This window comes from Leucopleurus acutus, assembly GCF_964270905.1.
Source record: "Leucopleurus acutus genome assembly, chromosome: 12".
Taxonomy (NCBI): Eukaryota; Metazoa; Chordata; class Mammalia; order Artiodactyla; family Delphinidae; genus Leucopleurus; species Leucopleurus acutus.
In genome coordinates this window covers 21702773-21724398 of record NC_139154.1, presented here as the reverse complement: position 1 = coordinate 21724398, position 21626 = coordinate 21702773, and the positions used below count along the sequence as shown (strand labels likewise).

The window sequence follows — 21626 nt, the reverse complement described above, 5'->3', positions numbered from 1 at the left end:
GGGGCACGAAGAATATATGAAACAAGGGTAGATTGGGACAGATGGGAAAGGGTTTGCAGGTGATGCTAAGAAGTAATAGGACGCCATCAGAGACCTGAGCAGGGGAGTGCCTGATTCTTGGCCACAATTAATGAGTCTTTTCTAAACTACTTTAAAAATGGAATGACATGAAGGATAATTCAGGACAATTGCTTCATGGGAATGCTGCAACATTTTTAACTGAATTTAAGAGAAAGCCTTCCAAGGGGTCTGGAATTTGTACCATAATGACATGTGACATGTATCGTCACCTTCATTGGACAAGATCTTAGGAATCCTGCTGAGCTTAGCAAAACTCAATATGGGCAGCAAAGGGTTAAGGACCAATCAATGACCAACTCGATCACGGCCACTAGATTCAATCATAATGGTTATATAACGTATGACATGGGATTTAATACCAAAATGTCTGGCTCTTGGCATACTTACTATGTAAACTCTTCCATCATCATAGGCTCATATTCCTTAATTCCTGACCCATTCCACCTCCAGTAGACAAAGTTACTTAACTGGCCGGTAACATTGCAGATTAGTTGGAGCCAGGATCCTGCAAAGGAATGGATTTTGAATCATAACATTAATGGACTTTTACCTGATCTATCTAGATTAATAAATGACTGTTGAACAAAAAATTTAAATTATAGGAAAGCAAAAAGAAGAAATTGCCCTTATATCCACCACCAAGAGATAAGCACTATTAGTAACTTTACGTATCTCATTCCTTACCTTTCTGTGTACGTATGCAGTTTTTAAAATGGGGTGTCGTTGTCTACTATTTGTAATTATTGTACATTGAGAATTTCGGCTCACGTGATTAGCCTTCCAAAATAGGCTATTTCATGACAGTTTACTATTCCATCACACAGACATACGATGATGAATTCCTTTCCTATTGCTAAACATAATTTGTTTCTAATTTTCCATTATTATGATTAACATTCCAATGAATGTTCCTGTACGTCAACATTGTACATATCCTGAAGTATCACTCTGAATAAAAATCTGGAAGAATTGAGTTAAAAGAGAGACATATTTTTAAAAGCCAAACGCCCTGTCCCAAGGGAGACTACACCAGTGTGCACTCTGTCCAGCAGTGTATGCAAGAGTCATTTATCCCCGAAAGCCCCAGATACCAAGTGTTTTTGGTTAGTCATTGCCAATTGAGAGAAGAAAAAAATTCCATTTAAATTTTCATCTGCATTCCTTGAGCTCATGGTGAATTAACATGTTTTTCATAAGCTTAGTATTCATTTGCCTTTCTTTTAAGAATTGCTTGTTATGGGCTTCCCTGGTGGCACAGTAGTTAAGAATCCACCTGCCAATACAGGATCCGGGAAGATCCCACATGCCCCCACATGCCACGGAGTAACTAAGCCTGTGCGCCACAACTACTGAGCCCTGTGCTCTAGAGCCCATGTGCCACAACCATTGAAGCCCGTGTGCCTAGAGCCGGTGCTGCACAACAAGAGAAGCCACTGCAGTGAGAAGCCTGTGCACCGCAAGGAAGAGTAGCCCCTGCTCTCTGCAACTAGAGAAAAGCCCACGCAAAGCAACGAAGACCCAACGCAGCCAAAAATAAATAAATAGAACAAATTGATTTTTAAGAAAAGAATTGCTTGTTATTCCTAATGGCCATTACTAAGCTGCATTCTCATATTATTAACCTTATGATGCATGGAAGCTCTTTAATTATCAAGGATAGTAACTCTTTATCATACCTGAAAACTACCGCAAATATCTTTCAGAGCTTGTTTTCATTTTGTTACTGTTTACGGAAATTCTTTAGTGTATATATTTTTATTATTTGGCCAAATTTACAATTGTTTTATTCTACGTCTTCACTATTTTTTTGTTGTTGAAAAGCTCTCTCTACCATCAAATCAGGAAAACATTCCATGTACTTTTTTCTTTCAGGTATATATGATGTTTGCATTGTCGTATTTTGATTGTTTTAGTTCTTTAATCTGTCTAGAATATAACTTGGGTATGGTATGAGAGAAAGCTTTAACTTAATGTTTTTATCCAAATAGTTGACTGATAATTCCAGAATCTCTTACTGAATAATAAATCTCTTCCTCAGTTATGTAAGAATTATAAAATAATTATTTGGGACTTTCTAGGTTGATCTGAATGTGTATACTGGCGCCAGGGGTACCACACTCTTAATTATTGCAGTTTTATGGTAAATATTCATATCATTTAGCTTTTCTTCCCAGTATATCTTAGTAAGCTCAGCATTTTATCCTCCCAGGTGAATTTCAGCATCACTTGACAATTTTTAAGCCCGTTCATATTTTTATTGGAATTCCATTAAATCTGTAACTTACTGTTGAGAGTCCATATCTTTACAATTTCCAGTTTTTCATATAGGAAAAACACACATCCTTATTACAGTTTTTCTTAAATTTATGTTTCTTGAGAGATTGTTTTTATTATTGCTCCCTTTGGAGCTTTTTTGGATTTTTTTATCCCAGTTGCCTAACTCTCCGTGAATTTTTAATACCACAGATATACACTGTATCTATTGATTTCGATTTTTTCACCTCCTAAGAACCAATTTTCTCCCCATTGCCCAGAACATCTCCCCATCCCTTTAAGAATGTATGCTTTAAATCTCCCAGTTTGAGATTTATAGGTCAGAGTTTGGGGGGGGGGGGTTTGTTTGGTTGGTTTTTTCTTCCTTATAAATCCAATATAATTTGTAAAGGTTTTGCTAAGCTATCTTATAGACATCTCTATGGCATTTACTGTTGCAAATAGGATCTCTTTTCCCATTGTTTTCTTGGTTTTTGCTAAATAACTCTTGGTTTTTGCTAAATAAGTCTAATATTTTAGAATATTAATTTTATATCTGGTCAATACAATAATATTTGTAGGTACATCATTATATGATCTGAAAATAATACAGTTCTTTTCTCCCCTACAGTCAGCATGCCTTGGTTCTTTTATCTTTGCATTAGTGGGCACTTCTGGAACATGTTAAGGCCTAGACCTGTAGAAGGTTTAACACTATATAGTGTTTCACCATTAAAAATGTTGGTGACGATTGGTTTGAATTGATGTTATTAAGTGCAGAAAGTATCCCTCAATTCCTATTTTTCTAAGTCATTTTATTGGTAATTAATATGAAATCTTACCAAATAAATGTCTGATTATAGGATACTCATCTGCCACGGTGATCAGGCCCCTGATCCATGTGATATATTAAAATTATTATTTCCTAATGTGAACTTTTTAGATTCGTGGATCCAATCTAGGCTTCAGAGCTCTACGTGTGCATTCCTCGAGCATGCTTTCTCAACAGGGCGAAATGTGTGTCTTGGCGAGGAGAGCAAGAGAAGCTTAGCTATTGCAGTGGTGTGTGGCCTTTCAAAGTGCCACAGTGCACATCTGGGTATTAAATACCCTAGCAACTAACGAGTATGAGGGAAAAAATGGCTTGTCAGGCGCTACAGGGGAGCAATAATGGGGAAAAAAGGGTTGAAACACTGCTCTGGGTTCTACGGGACAATATTTAAAATGTTCACATCTTTGTTTGCATCTATGAATGTCTTTATATTACCTTCCACCAGGAAGAACAACTTGGCCAAGTACAGAATTCAGAGGTCACAAATTTTACCTTCTGATCTCTGTACAATTGCTCTTTGTCTTCATGCAGTTACTATTACAGACTTCTATATGCCAGCCTGATTTTTGATCCTCTGATACAAAAATCTGTTTGTATGTTTGGACCGGTGGTTTCCAACAGAACTTTCAGCGTTGGCAAAAATGTTCTGTAGTTGTGCTGTCTCATACGTAGTCACTAATCACATGTCACTCTTCAGCCCTTGACTGAGGGACTAATTTTTAATTAAACTAAATAAATTTACTTAATTTAAATTTACATGTATGTAGCCACACATGCCTAGTGGCTATCATATTGCATAGCTTAGATCTCAATGCTTATCGTGTTACATCTTCATTCTTAAAATGAACATTATCACTAACTTGGAAAAATGATTTTCTAGGATAACTGTCTTTTTGGCCTGTAGTCCTATTCTTCTACCTAAAAGCTTAACTCTGATCATAAGAAATCCATCCTGCACCAGGTAAGTTACATTTCTTATTCCTAGGCCTACTGAACTTGGTCTTTGTTTTTCTTTTTTTTTTTTTAAGATTTTTTTGATGTGGACTGCTTTTAAAGTCTTCATTGAAGTTGCTTCTGTTTTATGTTTTGGTCTCCTGGCCGCGAGGCACGTAGGATCTTAGTTCCCCAACCCGGGATCGAACCCGCACCCCCTACATTAGAAGGCGAAGTCTTAACCACTGGACGGCCAGTGGCGTCCATAGGAAAGTAAGGGTGGGCCAATCAGACATGGCTAGATGTTTGCCGTAAGAGGCAAGAAATCCAAAGAAACATTTAAGACATAATCTGTGCCACTTTCCCTCTAACTTTAGATATATATCCACTAAACAGCTTAGGTTGTGTGCTTAGGTTGTGTGCAGTAAAGGTACAGTTTATCTTAATCTCGAGTGCAACAACTACTGATTTCAGCATATCCTGATTGTAGCCCACTTACCCAAGACCACTTCTATCGTCTCATTAGCTGGACTCACAATCTCAGGTCTCTTGTTCCTGGATTTCACTGAAAGAAAAACATCCATAAGGTCTCTCATGGACCAGAATCTCAAGTGATGACCACACTTGGCAAAATCTACCAAAAATATACTACAAGGCATCTGCCTGATATTCCCTCTACTGGCCAAAGCATATATAGCAGGAAACAGAAGGCCAGAGGTGAAGGTAGGAGGCTGACACAGAGACCACAGCAGAACCCACAGAGTTGGCCCTTCTGAACCCAGAGTTTGGTGCTGCAAAAAACACCCCGCACGTCACCAGGCCCTGGGGCTCCAGACAAGTGCCCCTCTTCATGCAAATCAGGAAAAACGAGTCGTTGTGGAAAGGGACTTATTAACCAGAAGGCCATCTATTGGTAGACGTGCTTGTACTTGGTAATTTTCACAATGACCCAAGAGTGAAAGCCACAATTATTGAAGAATGCCAAACATTTTGGCATAATTTATTAAAATAAGCATAAAAATACTAAGGAGCTCCAGAAATTAATCTGACCTATCTGGGGCCAAGCCTGAGAAACTATGAGCTTGAATGCCCAGTATTTATTCCGCCACAGTCAAAAAAAAAAAAATGTTAGCTCCATCAGGGCAGGATACTGTCTCCTTTGTTCCCTAACGTATACCTAGAACAGTGCCTGAAACATAGTAGATGCCCAATAAATATTTCTAAATCCACCTTTAGAAGAAAACAAAATACAACCTCACATCTGATTAAGTATATTATTTCTACATAAGGGATCAGAAAGGATGGCAGAAAGTATTTAAAACCCATTTGACCTATTTTTAAAACTCTGTAGTGCCCTGTTTTCCCTAAAATTTGGTCTGCTGGTCTGGTTGCAGTACCCCAAGGAAAACAAATCAGAGCTCCACAATGACCAGAGAGGGAACTCGGGCTGCTCAGGAACTCAGGATGGTTGTGATTCAAGGACTCCTGAAATTTACGAGTCATTGATGCTTGTAGGATGTAGGGAAGGAATTGATTCTGAGACAATAAAATTAACCTTTGAAGAAAACATGAATTATTGTAGAATTGAGAAAACATAGCTCTCTGAAAAGTGATCATAATCTAGGTTTACCTGGGATGGGCCCTGTTTATCCCTGTTGCCCCAGAGTAATTACTGATAGAGACTGCTTTGAATTCCAAAGTCCTGGTTAAACAAACTCTATTCTTATCTTACTGAAAGCTGAGAAAAACCCTGGTATTTACAGAAAGGTTGAGCATTCTGCCCATCCCTGGGTAGCTTGTAGGAGTGCCTTGGTTTTATTTTGTTGTAGTTTTTAATATGAAATATGGTTAATAGAAGCCTCAGGAAAACTAACAAGAATAATCATCATGTACCTACTCATTTCTCATCTGTTTGGCCCCAGGCACAGGAAGGACCACACCTGATCTCTCGCTTTTGCAACAAGCTTGGAAGCTTGAATTTTCTTACAGAGGAGGAAACAGCCTTAGAGAAGTTAAGTGACTGGACTAACAGAGATCTAACAAGAGTGTAACTTGTGCCAAAGTTCATTAGCATCCACCCGTCACGCTAGTGACGGCTAGACACTCAGACTGCCCAAGTGAGGGATCTCAGAACTGTCGTTCCTCCAGTGCCTCTCCAGAGAACCCTCTGGAGAAGCAGCTCTAGCCAGGCCAAAGAACGTGCCTCCGAGTTCAGCTGGAACACATAGCTCATCCTTGTCTGTTTGATCAGCACTGCCTCTGAAGTAGGAATGAGAAACACGTACATAGCACGTAACAACAAAAACTAAACTAAAGCCAGGTGACCTCTGGCGAGTCATCAAGCTTCTCTTGGATTTAGTCCCTCCATAGACAGTGAAGGTGATATTAGAGTTATGGTCTCTGGGCCTTCCTGGATTTAAAATCCTAGGAGTGGAGCTCTGACTCACCTAGAGTAATGAGTTTTATCGCCCGGGTGACGTGATACTGCTTTCCCAAGTGTGCGTAGGATGCATGACACGTATAGTGCCCATTATGCGCCGTAGTCACGTTCGTGATGATGAGTTTATTTGTTATTCCAACAAAGTTTACATTGTCAAGAAGTAGAGGTTTGCAGTCCTAAACAGAGGGAGAGGAAGGAAGTATTGAAAACCAATAATTCATATTTATATTCGTACGTATATGAATAGAAAGATTCCTTGCATACAAGTTTTAATATTGCATTTTTTTGCAAAGTCATAATTACATTCCCAGGATTTACATTTTTATGCCTATGAGGCTTGCACTTTGAAGACAAGTGAAGACCAACTTACTCCGCAAGAGAAACACATTTGAGGAAAGAATGCTAACACCATAGTTGCTTAGTAATGCTATACTTCCATTCTTCACTGATATTATTTTGTATTTTTTAACCTCTACAAGATGACTCTCCATGTAAGCTCCAACAAGCCAGGTAGATCAAAGATACCAGAATATGATGTATTCCATGGAGTGCTGGCCAATCGCCTTTCAGACAGTTAGAGGAACCACTAGGTTATCCAAGGACCACTTAATGTTTGTAATAAAACACAAAATAGTATCTTTGTAACAAATAGTTATTTCTTAAAAGCCCTAAATTTATTATCATCCTTATCTTTAAACATCTTTTATGCCTACTATACTTTTCTCAGCTCTACCTTATTAAACAAAAATGACGTCTTTTTAGTTAAGCTGCAAATTAAATGTGTACAGTCTTAAAACCTTTTAAAAACATCCTATTAAATTTCACCACTCAGGCAAAATAACATGCCAAAGGAAAAAGCGCTTTGCAGATTCATCCTACTGTCTGTGATAGAAAACTATTTTATTTGCTAGATGAGTAGAATGCCATATGTAATATAAAAATTACCTTATACCACTGTATTTGGGGCAACTCATTGTTTTCATCTCTGAAAAAATCCAAATAAGGACATACAAGTTGTCCATCTCCTGGAATCAGTAGTCTCTGTGTAAATACGGCTTGTGAATTGTAACACAAGTTAGGCTCATGCTGTACAAACTCGGCAGCTATTTTAGTTTTGAGGCAGTAAGTTGAATTGCTAAAATAAATCAGAATAGGTTTATTAGAAGATCTTTGTCCTTAACTATTGCAGGTGCATACAATGCACGTTTGTAACATATTAATTCCTTTCTTACCTCACTGCACAGTAGTAATATCCTGAATCCTCTACTTCAGCAGGAACAAACCAAAGTTTATCTTTGTGCTGATGAATCCTGGAGTCTCTTTCGGTAGATACAGGTGTCTTGCTGTCATTTTTATACCAAATTATAGGGCCTTTGTGTTCACTTAGGATAAGAGGACATGAACGAGCATCAATTTCATGTGCAGACGAAACTAAAATAACTTCCTCTTCACGTTCCACACATTTATCTTTAAAAGGGAGAAAGGGAAAGTCATTTCTATAAGAAATTGGTCAGTGTTTCTTAATGTAATATCTAAATATAAACACACCAACTATTAAATACATTAATTTGTGTTATACGTGAGAGTGTCAGTAGCCTTATGATTAAGAGAATCATCTTGGAAGTCTAAAAGACTTCTAGTCAAATCCAGGATGTCACTTACTACTTGTGTCCTTGAGCAAGTTATTTAACCTCTCTCCTCCCCTCTTTACTCAGCTAAAACTTGGGGATAAGGTAGCAGGAAAAGATGGCTGCTTCAGTAAAAAGATGGAAAAACCGTTATTTACCCTCCCACCTGTAACAACTAAAAAATGCACAAAGTATATGAAATAACCATGTTCAAGACGTCGAACGTCAGGGAATGAAGGACACAAAGGAGGCGAGCCCTAGGGTTTTCCCAAATTACTGTGTAGAGAGCAATTCTAGGCCATGACATTGCTGGGAGGAAATGCAGGCAAAACCCAGTGTTCTCTCTTGAGTTGAGGAGATGGAGCAGGGAATCCAGGTCAACCAAGAGAGTGGAGGGCAGAGTACCAGCGAGATTACAGCTGTACACAGAGAGTAAGCAAGCTTTGGAGGTCTACAGGATCTCCCTCAAGTTTTCAGCTGAGTATCAATTAGCAGAAGCATGAAAGAAAGCTCTCCAAGGCCAGAGTGAAAATTGCCACAAGAATTAGAGTGGATACTACCCGGAGCGCACACATGCCGGGAATGGTGGCTGTTCTCAACAGCCAGAATGGACAATCTTATCAGTCATGGGGCACCAGGTAGAGAACCCAGAAGGGTTTTGTCTCAGTAGATGGAGCAAGTTAGGCCTAGAATAAACCTTGTTCTGCTCCTGACTTACAAAGCTTAAAAGCAAGACCTACAAGGATCAACTATCTCCAAGTAACAACCCTGTAAAAGAACAAAGCTCAAGAACGTCTTCAGTAATAAAAAAATATGCAATGCCCAACATGGTAAAATCTACAATATCTAGCATCCAATCAAAGATTACTAGGCATGCAAAGAGGCAGCATAATAAAGAGAAAAAAAATCAGTCACATCAAAACTGACCCATAAATGACACAGATAAAAGAATAGATGGAGAAAATTAAAATAGTTATTATCACTGTGTTCCCCTTGTTCAAGGGGCCAGATCAAGCATGTTGAGTAGAGAAATGAAAGAGATTATTTTAAAAATCCTAAATCAAACCCCTAGAGATGAAAACTACAATGCTGGCTTTAAAAAAAAAAAAAAAATGGATGTGATTAGTGGCAGGTTTGACACTGCAGGAAGAAACTACAAGATATAGCATTAGAAACTCCTCAAAACTAAACAGAGAGAAAAATAAACAGGATTCTAGTTAGCTGCAGGACAACTTCAATACATGTAATAAGAATCCCTGAAGAACAGGAGAGGTGGGTTGAACAGGAAAAATAGTTGAAGAAATACAAGTTGAAATTTTTCACGATTTTATGAAAATGATGTAGCCACAGACCCCAAAATCACAATAAAACCCAAGCATAAGAAGCATGAAGGAAAGCACACCAACCAAAGACAAAAATGATGCAGTCTTCTTGCCAGAAACAATACAAGCCAGAAGAGGGCAGAATAAAGATAAGTACTAAAAGGAAAAACATCATCTGCCTAGAATTCTATATCCAGGGAAAGTACCTTTCAGAAATAGAGGCAAAATAAAGACTTTTTCATATTTATAAAAGCTACAGAAATTATCACCCATACACCTGTACCGCCAAAACATGTAAGGAACTCCTACAGAAAGAAAGAAAATAGCATCGGATGAAAAATGAATCTACATAAACGAATAAATAGCACCAGAAATGGTTACTACATGGGTGATCATAAAATAATTTTTCTTATTATTTAAATCTCTTTAAAAACAACGGAATATTTAAAGCAAACATAATGTCTTTTGAGATTTATAACATATAAAGAAGTAAAATGTATGGAAACAATAAGGCAAAGTTCAGGAAGGGAGAAGCAGATATATACTGTTTTAAGTTTTTTATACTATTTGTGAATTGGTATAGTATCACGTGAAGGTAAACAGTGATAAGTCATAGATGGATACCATAAGCACTAGAGTAGTTATTTTTTAAGTTATTAATATAAGCCAACCCAGAAGACAAAATAAATCATGAAAATTCTCAATCCAAAAGGCAGCAGAAAAGAGAAAACACATAACAAAGAATTAATGGTACAAGGTGAAAATAAAACAAGATCCTAAAATAAAACCCAAACATATTATCATATTTTTTTCATGGTCTAAACAACCCAGTTGAAAGGCAGAGATAGTCAGACTGGTTAAAGAAAGCAGGATCCAACTATATGCTAACATACACACGAACTCACACATAAACACACTTTAAGTGTAAAGACACAAATATGTTAAAAGTAAAAACGGGGAGGGGAGAGAAATATCATGTTAACACTAATCAAAAGAAAGTTTGAATGTTTATTATTATCAGTCAAAGTAGATTTTACAGTGAAAAATATTAACAGGGATTAAAAAGAGTCATGAAATTATGATAAAGGAGTAATTTGTCAGGAGGTACACAGTAGTCCTAGACATTTACTCACCTACTGACAGTGCTTCAAAATACATGAAGCAAAAACTGATAGAATTGCAAAAGGAAATAGAGAAACCCACAATTATAGTCTGAGATTTCAACAGTCTCCTCATAATAATTGGTAGAACAAGTACAACAATTAGACAGAAAATCAGTAATGATATAGAAGATTTGAACGACACTATCAACCAATTTGGCATAATCAATATTTACAAAAACTCCTACCCAACAGCAGCAGAATACACATTCTTTTTAACTGCACACAAAAGAACTTACCAAGATATACTATATTCCTGCTTATAACCCAACAGTCAACAAATTTAAAAGAATTCAAAGTATGTTCTCTCTTGACAATGAAATTAAATTAGAAATCAGTAACAGAAAAATATCTAGTAATTCACCCATGTATTTAAAAACTGAAAAAAACCCAACCAACCAACAAACAAAAAAATCACCCATGCATCAAAGAAGAAATAAAGGGGACTTCCCTGGTGGCACAGTGGTTAAGAATCCACCTGCCAATGCAGGGGACACGGGTTCGAGCCCTGGTCCGGGAAGATACCACATGCCTCGGGACAGCTAAGCCCATGCACCACAACTACTGAACCTGTGCTCTAGAGCCTGTGAGCCACAACTACGGAAGCCCGCATGCCTAAATCCTGTGCTCCGCCACAAGAGAAGCCGCCGCAATGAGAAGCCCGTGCATCACAGTGAAGAGTAGTCCCTGCTCGCCACAACTAGAGAAAGCCCAAGCACAGCAACAAAGACCCAACGCAGCCAAAAATAAATAAATCAATTTAAAAAAAAAGAAATAAAGGAGGAGATTAGGAGATAAGTCTTTTGACCTGAATGATAAAGAAAACACAACATATCAAAACATACGTCATGAAAAGGAAACAATACTTAGAGGGAAATTGATAGCACTAAATGTCTGTATAAGAAAAAAAAAAGATCTCAAATTATGACTTCGGATTCCATTTAAGAAATTTTTTAAAAAATCACACCCTAAGTAAGCAGAGGAGAGTAATAGATCCAGGAGAAAAACCGATGAAATGGAAAACAAAAACAATAGAGAAAAAAATCAAAGATACCAAAAGCTGGTTCTTTCAGAAAAATCAATAAAATGGATAAATCTCCTGCCATACTGATCAGGAAAAAAAGAGAGGTGACATCTCTCATTAAAATGATTTTAAAAGAGTAATGAGGAAATATTATGAACAGCCTAATGCCAATAAATTCAACAACTTAAATGAAATGGGCCAATTCCTTGAAAGTACAGACTATAAAATCTGCCTGAAGAAGAAATAGATAACCTGAATAGCCCTGCAGGTATTAAACAGAAAGTGTAGTTAAAAACCTCCCAACAACAAAAAAAATTTCAGGCCTAGATGGCTTCACTGGTATATTCATAGAAGGACCAACACCAGTTTTACACACACTCTTCTAGAAAACTGAAGAGTCCGTAACACTTCCCAGTTCACTCTAGAGGTCAGTATTATTCTAATTCCAAAACCAAACAAAGACATTCCAAGAAAAGAAAACCACAAAACAGTCTTCATCGTGAACATAGATGCAAAATTTCTTTAAAATATCTTAGCAAATTGAATGCTACAATATATCAAAAAAGGACGGTGCAGTATGATGTACACAACATCCCCCCCAAAAAAAACCACAATAAAACAAAACTAGGAATAGAAGGGAGCTTCCTAAAGCTAAAAAAGGACAGCTATAAAAACCTGACAGCTATCATATACAAGATTAGAAACAAGGTAAGAATGTCCACTCTAACCACTTCTATTCAACATTGTATTGGCAGATCTAATTAGTGCATTAGGCAAGAAAAAGAAATGGCATACGGATTGAAGAGAAAAGTAAAATGTCTTTATTTGCAGACAACATGATTCTCTATACAGAATATGCTAGGAAATCTACCGAAGACCTACAGGGTTTGTAAGCTGTAGGATACAATATGAATATGCAAATTTGAATGTGTGTGTATACATTACCTAAGAACAATTAGAAACTGGATTTTTTTAAATGCCTTTTACAATAGCATCAAGATATGAATAATTTAGGATAAATGTGACAAAAGATGCATCAGACTGATCCAATGAAAATTACAAAATAAATTTATTTAAATAAATTTTAAGAGATCTAAAAAAATGAAGACGTCTATACTTTGTTCATTGATCAGAAGACTTGGTATTGTTGAGCTGCCCCGTTCTCTCCAAACCAATTAATACTCAATTCAATATTATCTTGTGATGACGGTTTCGGGGTGGATATGTATGTCAACACATCAAATTGTATACCTTAAACATGTGTGGTTTATTGTATGTCTATTATAACCTCAATAAAGCTATTTTAAAACAGAATGGAAATAAAAGTGGCTAGGCACTCAGCAAGGTACCTGCACTGATGGAGGACTGGTAAGTATTTAGCTCCGAGGAGTAACAGTAGCAATAATAACAGTGATAAAAGAGTAAACCTTAGGGTCTCAGCTCAACACACTCTCCTATTTATCTGGGGTTTGCTCCACCACTCCATCAAAACTGCTCTGATCAAAGTCACCTATGACTTTTAAGTTGCTAAATCGAATCGACAACTCTCGGACGTCATCTTACTTAGCACATCTGCACTGGACACGTGTTATCCTCATCCCTGAAACACGTTCTTCACTTGGCTTTCAGGACATTTGTCTGGTTCTCCTCCTACCTTTCAGGCCAGTCTTTCACTGGTTCTTGGATGAATGGAAGCCTGACCGCCCATCCCTGGAGGGCTGCAGGGTTCACTCCTTGAAGTTCTGTTCTTTTCTAACCACACTCACTCCCCAGTTAGACCCATCTAGTCTCAGGGTTCTAATAGCAGCTGCTTGCCAAGGTCTCCAATTTTATACTTCCAACCCCTGGCTCCAGACTGCTTAGTCAACATCTCTATTTAGACATCTAATGGACAGCTAACTTTAACATGTTCAGTCTGAACACGTGACCTTCCCCCCTCCCATCAACGGCAACTCCACTTTACATGCGCTTGGGCTGAAACCCTTAGTCATCCTTGATTCTTCTCTGTTTCTCACACCCACATCCAATCTGTCTGCAAATCCTGCTGGCTCTGTCCTCAAAGTATATCCAGACTCTGACGACTCACTTCTCCTTGTCACCCTTGAATAAGTTACCATCATAGCTTGCCTGGATTGCCGTAATGGCCTCCTAACTGGCCTCTCTGTTTCTCCCTTTGCCTCCCTAGGATCTGTTCACAGTATAAGAACCAGAATGCGCCTTTAAACTATGGAAGCTCCCTGGCGGTCCAGTGGTTAGGACTGCACACTTTCACTGCCGAGGGCCCGGGTTCGATCCTTGGTCGGGGAACTAAGATCCCACAAGCCGCACGGCATGGCCAAAAAAAACAGAAAGGAAAGGTAGATCACCTCTCTGGTTTTAAACAGGGAACCTACACAGTCTTCCCACCTCAGAGTACAAGCCAAGATCCTTAGAAAGGTCTACAAGGTTCTCTCTACACAGTCAAACCTCCACCGCCCCCCATTACCTGAATGACCTCACCCTGTATCACATCCCTCACCATTCCCTCTGCTCCAGCCACAGCAGATTTCAGCCCCTGGAACATGCCAGTACTCCCGGCCTCAGGGCCTTGGCACGTGCTGCCTAGAATATTTCCCCACCCACAACCTGATCTCTATATAGCTCCCTCCTCCCGCTCCATCAGGTTCAACTCAAAGGTCAACTTCCCAGTGAGGCCTTTTCTGGCCACACTATCAAAAAATCCCCAACGTGTATACTTTACTTTTCTGCTGCTTTTCCTCTCCACACTTATCGCCATATGACACAATGTATCTTTACTTATGTAATGTACTGTCTCTCTCCCCTACTGGAATGTAAACCCCAGGCAGCTATTTCTGTCTGGATTATTCACCACTGTAGCCCCAGCAGCTAGTGCCTGGCGCACGGCAGGAGCTAAATACATTCGCAGCGGGAGAGGGAGAGGGGAAGAGAAAGAATGAATGAATGGAGAAAACACAGAACTGCCAGCTGTGGTTCATAAAGACTGCGTTTAACACCTCTTCTGAATGAAAGCCAGGATTTCCCATATTACACTCTTCAAGCAGCAACCAAGTGGGAAGAGGCCTGGACTAGACACTGGTGACGTGGACTGTAGCTTTTGCTCTGAAACTAGCTGCATGACCTTGGGCTCTTAACCTCACTGGGCTTCAGTTTCCCGATGTATAAACGAGAGAATGAAAAGTAAAGATCTTGAAAGGACATCCAGCAATACAGTTCTGTGACTTGGGCATCCACAGACACACGTAAGAAAAATGACTCTGTTCAGCAAGGTACTTCATGTATTCTAAATAACAGATTTTCTTAGCAGACAGGAACACAAGGAAATGCTTAACTCACCAGCCTCCAGAGAAGAAGTCAGTAGAGCTGTGAAACAAACAAGCCTGAATAATACTTTCATATTCTCCTGGGGAAACAGAGGAATGGAAGAGAAATTTTAAGTGTTACTATTCCCCCAGACATCTCTAAAACTACACACACGGACTGCCCCCCCCCCGGTCCCACCCTTACCCGCAAGTCACACTGATGGGTTAGTCTCCCTACATCCCTTATGTGATCATGCTTCTGGACGCAAACTGGGGAAAAGGGGAATGAAGATTTTTAACAGAACTGGGGACAAACTCACACAACTTAGGATTGACAAAACTTCCATCCACTGTCCCAACGTTCATTTCCATTTAAGTTTCCCCCAAATCTAATCTATGCTACACCCAAAATAGACTACCCACTAGACCCTAAACCATCTTGCCTCTACTTACATGGATGTGTTCCCCACCTGGAATGTACCCACTGCCAGGACCCGCTTGCAACGTCTCCCCGTACTTCCAGATCCTGCGAAAGCTCACACCTTCGCTTTATAAGGTAAGACACTAAACCGTTTGTACGAAATGGTATGGCTGCATGGAAATGCACCAGAAAGACTAAAAGAAATAATAACAGCATATCAAAATTGGGTTGCTTCTTGTGGTTGGTTGGTTTGCCCCTTCTCTGGGGCTTTTTATCTAAAATTTCTATAATAAGCATGTATTCATCTTATCACAAAGAAAACCAAAAATATAAACAAAACCTCCACAGCTCCTCTGAGTGGTTTAGAAGCCACACTAACGTAGCAGCAGCTACAGCAGGTATTGATCAGCCATAGGGCTACATAGTAAACTGAGGTCCTGGTAACCTAGCATTTCAATTCCCTAACACTCTGTCCATGTACCTGGCAGGCGGCATAATCAGATTAGGCATTTGGCTGATGCTGGAAGGAAAGCACGCCTGTGGCTTTATCCCTAAAATATCCCTAAAATAATATCAATTGAAAAAGGAAAACAGCACTCCATGTTGCCTACCTTTCTAAACTTCTCAGGCCCACATTAAGTTAATGTTCAGTACGGCCCCCTTTACCTTTTTGAACGTTCCTGTTCGGTGCTCCTGAAGGGGGACCTTACAACTACATGCAATAAATTCCAATCTCGTGCTTCCAATGAACTTAGGCACAAGTCTATTCAACAACCTATGAATTCCTAGTATTCCACAGGCCTCAAACCAAACTCATTCTCTGCACCAGCCATGCTCCCCACCTTAGTGACAGGGACAGCACTGCCACACTCCCACCCACCCAACGAGCGACCCAGGCTCAGTGACCCCGACACCCGCCATCCCCAGAGCTGTTCTCACCAGCCCTGAACAGTCCGGCTCCGGAGATCACCAGACCAGCCCGGTTCACTCATACCCACTGCTGATGCCTCTTTAGCTCAACAATCACCGGCTCCTTCCTGGATTAATTATGCCAACTGGCTCCTTATCAGTCTCTCTGCCTGTGGACTTACTGCTTCTATTCAATCCAGGGATCTTACAAACTCATAGTTACCAAGTGATCGGTTCAAAGCGCCTTCACCGGCTCCCCAGTGCACCCCAAACAGTCCGCACCCCTCAGCAAAGCACACAGGTCCTCTGTGCTGAGGCTCTGACTGCCCAACCCTCCACCTTCCTCTCCCCATGCCCAGTCCATACGTCAGCCTTCACCTTGCCCAGTTCTCCAACCTCAGAGCCCTTGCCTTTGCTATTCCCTCCACCCTTCACCTGGTGGTGAAGGTACCTCCCCACCCAGCAGGTCTCAGCCAGGGTCACCCTCCTCCCACCAGCTCCAGGGAGCCCCCAGAACCCTTGCCTGGCCAGACCGTCTCTCTCTGGGCCCCTGCAGCAACCTGTGTTAATGCCTTCGCACTTTTCACTGCAGTTACCCCGGGACAGGGAGCCTCATGTGGGCAGGAACCATGACCCGCCTATCACTGCACTCACAGCTTCCAGAACTGTGCTGGGAACTCAGAAGCCCTTGATAAGTGCTCACAGAATGAGTGAAAAAATGAACCGAAGAAACAGCTATCCCCTCGACCCGACCTCAGGGGCAATGTCCAGGGCAGACCGCATAATTTCATGCTTCAAAAAAAAGCTGTCCTTTTCATTTTACAGAAGATGAAATTTGCCTATATTCTTTTCTGTAGCCGTAAGTTAACTGCAAACAAAATATTTTAACTAAGACATCACAAACCCAGATTCTAATAACATGCAATCATTTGAATATTAGCTGGAAAATGTTCTACTTAAGAAGTGGTATTAAAAGGTATAAAAAAAGGGACAGTGTGCTTTTTAAATACAGGCGTACCTCGTTTTACTGCGCTTCGCTTCACTGCACTTTGCAAATACTGTGTTTTTTAACAAATGGAAGACTTGTGGCACCCCTGCATCGAGCAGGTCCATCGGCACCATTTTTCCAGCAGCGCCCACTCGCTTCATGTCTCTGTGTCACATTTTGGTAATTCTCAAAATATTTCAAACTTTTTCGTTACTGTCATGTTTACGTTATTCTGTGATGAGGGATCTTTGATGTTACGGCTGTAATGTGTTTTTGGGGCACCACGAACCACATCCATACGAGACAGCAAACTTAACTGATAAATACTGTGTGTGTTCTGACTGCTCCACCATCTGGCTGTACCCCCAGCTCTCTCCTTGGGCCTCCCTAGTCCCTGAGACACAACACTATTGAAATCAGGCCAACTAACAACCCTACAATGGCCTCTAAGTGTCCAGGCAAAAGGAAGAGTCAATCAATGTGGCAAATTTCAGTGTCGTCTTACTTTGAGATTGCCGTGGCCACCTCAACCTTCAACAGCCACCACCCTGAGCAGTCAGCAGCCACCGACATCCAGGCCGGACCCTCCACCAGCACAAAGATGATGACTCGCTGAAGGCTCAGATGACCGTGAGCATTTTTTAGCAATGAAGTGTTTTTTTAGTGAAGGTATGTACATTGCTTTCTTGGACATAACGTTATTGCTTATTTAATACACCGCAGTATAGTGTAAACATAACTTTTATATGCACTGGGAAACAAAAATTTCGTGTGACTCACTTTATTGCAATATAAGCTTTACTGTGGTGGTCTAGAACCAAACCCACAGTATCTCCGAGGTGTGCCTGCAAATGCAGGGAAAAAGAAGACAATCTAAGCGTGAGAGACACCCCCATCCGCATTCTCCTCAGTTTACCCCCAGCATGAGTGCAGTGATCCCCATACCTGATTCCAGCCTTAAAACCTACCTCAGAGCCATGAGACAACATTCCTTAAGTATCCTGTAATTCTGACGTTTTACTCACATAAATTAGCCTTCTCCCAAATTAGTCTAGATTAAGAGTATTATTATCATATTTACCTTGAACCTGTATTCAGATTATTAAATAAGATGGGAGGCTTTGACGTCTTGCAGTCTGGCTTATTAACTATTTCTGTAACCCTGAGGAGGTGTGTTTTAAATTTCTATGATAGAAGGAAGTAAATAAAGGGTTAAAACATTTCCCGATTAGCTGTTCCAGGCCAATCCATTACTCACATTAGTTTATTAAAGACACCACAAAATCAACTGAACTCTGCCAGGTGTTCGTTCATTTAGTCACAAGCTCTGGCTTGTTCGATGAGTGGGCGGGGGAGAAGACAAGGAAGGTGCCAGGCTGAATTCATACAGAGTGTGTCTGGAGATGTAATTCCAAATTAATTGTGGGCAAACAACGTTTAAGAATTGCAAGTCCAAGGACGGTGCGACCTTGGACACAATTCCTCCTGAGCCTCGGTTTCCTCGTCTGCACAGTTGGCAATGGGCTGGGTGACTACAGACCCCTTCCTATCTAATAGTCCATAGAATGCAGGAGCCCGGCCCCAGGGGTCCAGGTTTTACTTCGCCTGCCCTGGAACTGCTCTTGGAAAAAAGCAGGGGGGTGAGAGAAGCCCCTTCCCCTCAGCAGGGGACCTTCTGAATCCCTGTCAGTCTCCAGGATCCTAGGGCAAGGGGTTTGGCTCCAGGCCATGGGATGGGGGTTAAGAGTCCCATGAGTGCGGACAGTGTAGAGGAAGCAGGTAAAGACGTACCATCCAAGGCCAAACTAAACAAAAAAATGGACAAAACCCCCCGTATGTCCCAAAACGATACAGAATTCCAAGGGTGAAGCCAAACCTGACTAGCCTTCACCCTGCTAGTCCTTGAAAGGCTGGGCAAATCAGAAAATCCCTCAATGACATTTGTGTTCTGCTGTATACCAACATATACAGCCTGTATACCAGGCTGTATATGCTAGTACCAGGGACAAAAAATAATTTTTAAAATTCAAAATAAATAAAGTGAAATATAAAACAAGAACCCGCTCTTCAAGATGGTCACAATTCAGCCGTCAGCCACATGTGATCACGCAATACATCCCACATAGCCATCAATGGCACACTGGATAAAAGTTCAGCCTCTGTGTCGCAGTTCCCCCTTTGGACAAAATGGGGATGATGATAACAGTATTTGTCCTTGAAGGCTGTGATTAAGTGAGTTGTCACACGTGAAGGGTTTAGAACATTGGCAAACGGTCACACTCTGAATTAGCTATCGTAAGTCACCCCACGCTCTGATGAGAGATGTAAGTTTTGGTAAAATGTTCTCAGGTATCCATTCATTCCTTTGTTCATTTGCTGCCAAACCAACAACTGTATGTTGAAGATCTACTACATGCCTGTGTGTACACTCGGTCCTGGGAACAAAACTAGGAACAATGACCCAGGGGCTCGAGGAGCTCCCCAGCCAGCAGGGAGAGTGGACATGTCTGCAGAGTTACACCACAATGCGGGACTGACTGTCCATGGGGAGAGAGATGCCCCGGGTAGGAGGGAAGACAGGGCCTAACGCGCCCTGAAGGAGGGCTTCTGGACCAGGTGAGCCTCACGGTGGGGAGAGCATGGGGGAGATTCATCATGTTCCAGAGCATAAGTCAAAGGTGAGGCACCGGGAATTCCCTGGCGGTCCAGTGGTTGAGACTGTGCGCTTCCACTGCAGGGAGCGCAGGTTCGATCCCTGGTCGGGGAACCAAGATCTCACGTGCTGAGTGCGGCCAAAAAAAAAAAAAAAAAAAAGGTGAGGTGCCAAGAGGCAAAGCTGGAGAGATGGAAAGTGCCCAGGACACGAAGAGCCTTGCTGAGCAGTTGGGACTGCCCTTTGTAGGTGGCAAGACAATCACGTAATGGTTTTAAGCCACAGAGTGGTATACGATCAGATTTTCATCTTTTAAGGAAATGTTGGCACTCATGTGGAATATAAACGGGAGAGGTGTCTGGGGAAGGGCTGTAGATGAGCAGGGATGCAGGCATGAGCGGCCAGCAGTGACAGACAGACGGAAGGGGGCATATCTGAGTCCCACTCAGAGGCAAGCCAGAGAAGGGGTCTGGGACCCACCGGCCCTGATTCCCTCAGGTGGGACCAGCAAGGGCAGGGCAGGTAAGGAGGGAAGGTTCCGGCACCCACACAGCCGAGGAGACGCCTGGGGGTGTCACTCACGGCACCACCGGCCTGGGTCTCCTGAGACCATGTAACAGAAATCAAGAATTCGATTGTGAGGTGGAAATTCAGTGACGTGGACATGGAACCCGGGACGATCTGGAATTGAGGCAGCTCAGACCTGCACTGGGAGCCACCGTCACATGGTCACAGCTGAAGCTGAGGGGGAGGCAACCCTGAGAAACCGGGTGAGCAGTGCTTTTTTTTTTTGTTTGTTTGTTTTTGCGGTACGCGGGCCTCTCACTGTTGTGGCCTCTCCCGCTGCGGAGCACAGGCTCCGGACGCGCAGGCGCAGCGGCCATGGCTCACGGGCCCAGCCGCTCCGCAGCATGTGGGATCTTCCCGGACCGGGGCACGAACCCGTGTCCCCTGCATCGGCAGGCAGACTCTCAACCACTGCGCCACCAGGGAAGCCCAGCAGTGCTTCTTAATGGCTTCACAGACCCCTTCAGAAGTCAGATAAAACCACGGAGATGTCCCAAAGAAAAATGTACCGCCAAAACCAAAATATTTTGTATACAATGGGAAATAGTCCAGAACTACCTGAAACAGGGTGGAGGACTTCAGCTGTTGACGGGAAAAGGCCGGCGGGCCCCTGGGGTGAATCAGCCCAGTAACTGTGGAGGAGGCCTTGTCTCGTAGGAAGTGACCTGCTCCCTAGGAAGGAGTCACCATCTTCAGGGGGCGCATCTACCTGGGGAAGGAAATGCACACACAGGCATGAGCTGGAACAAGGAACGTCAAGTCCCCGACCACCACACGGATCTCACGGGGTCCAACGAAACAAAACAGGCTTACAAAGGTGAGTCACCTGTTTAAAGAGCACGTGTTCCACAGTCCTTTGAGAAAATCAAGTCAGGGGTGAAGAATACAGAGGCTGACAACCCCTAGTTTTGTTTTGTTTTAAATTTTTATTGGCGTAAAGTTGCTTTACTATGTTGTGTTAGTTTCTGCTGTACAGCAAAGTGCATCAGCTGTACGTAAACATATATCCCCTCTTTTGGATTTCCTTTCCATGTAGGTCAGCATAGAGCACTGAGTAGAGCTCCCTGTGCTATCCAGTAGGCTCTCATTAGTTAT

General features: G+C 41.5%; 1 protein-coding gene across 9 annotated transcripts in view; it reads right to left on the bottom strand.

Moving 5' to 3' along the window:
- The window catches only part of IL1R1 (interleukin 1 receptor type 1), a 178887-nt gene that overhangs the window by 33425 nt on the left and 123836 nt on the right, over positions 1-21626 (bottom strand). For 4 of the 9 annotated variants that reach the window (XR_014326645.1, XM_082851753.1, XM_082851757.1 and 1 more), the window contains exons 3-8: positions 21090-21240; positions 7772-8006; positions 7485-7674; positions 6547-6715; positions 4599-4664; positions 469-586 (exon numbers count right to left, since the gene is read on the bottom strand). Coding sequence is in view for 8 of the 9 variants with exons in the window: in XM_082851753.1 (XP_082707879.1) it covers positions 469-586; positions 4599-4664; positions 6547-6715; positions 7485-7674; positions 7772-8006; positions 21090-21240 (929 nt within the window). In the remaining variant the exon portion in view is untranslated. Of the gene's footprint in view, positions 1-468; positions 587-4598; positions 4665-6546; positions 6716-7484; positions 7675-7771; positions 8007-15027; positions 15095-21089; positions 21241-21626 lie in introns of all 9 variants that reach the window. The other 5 variants (XM_082851756.1, XM_082851755.1, XM_082851754.1 and 2 more) reach the window with 2 other exon arrangements.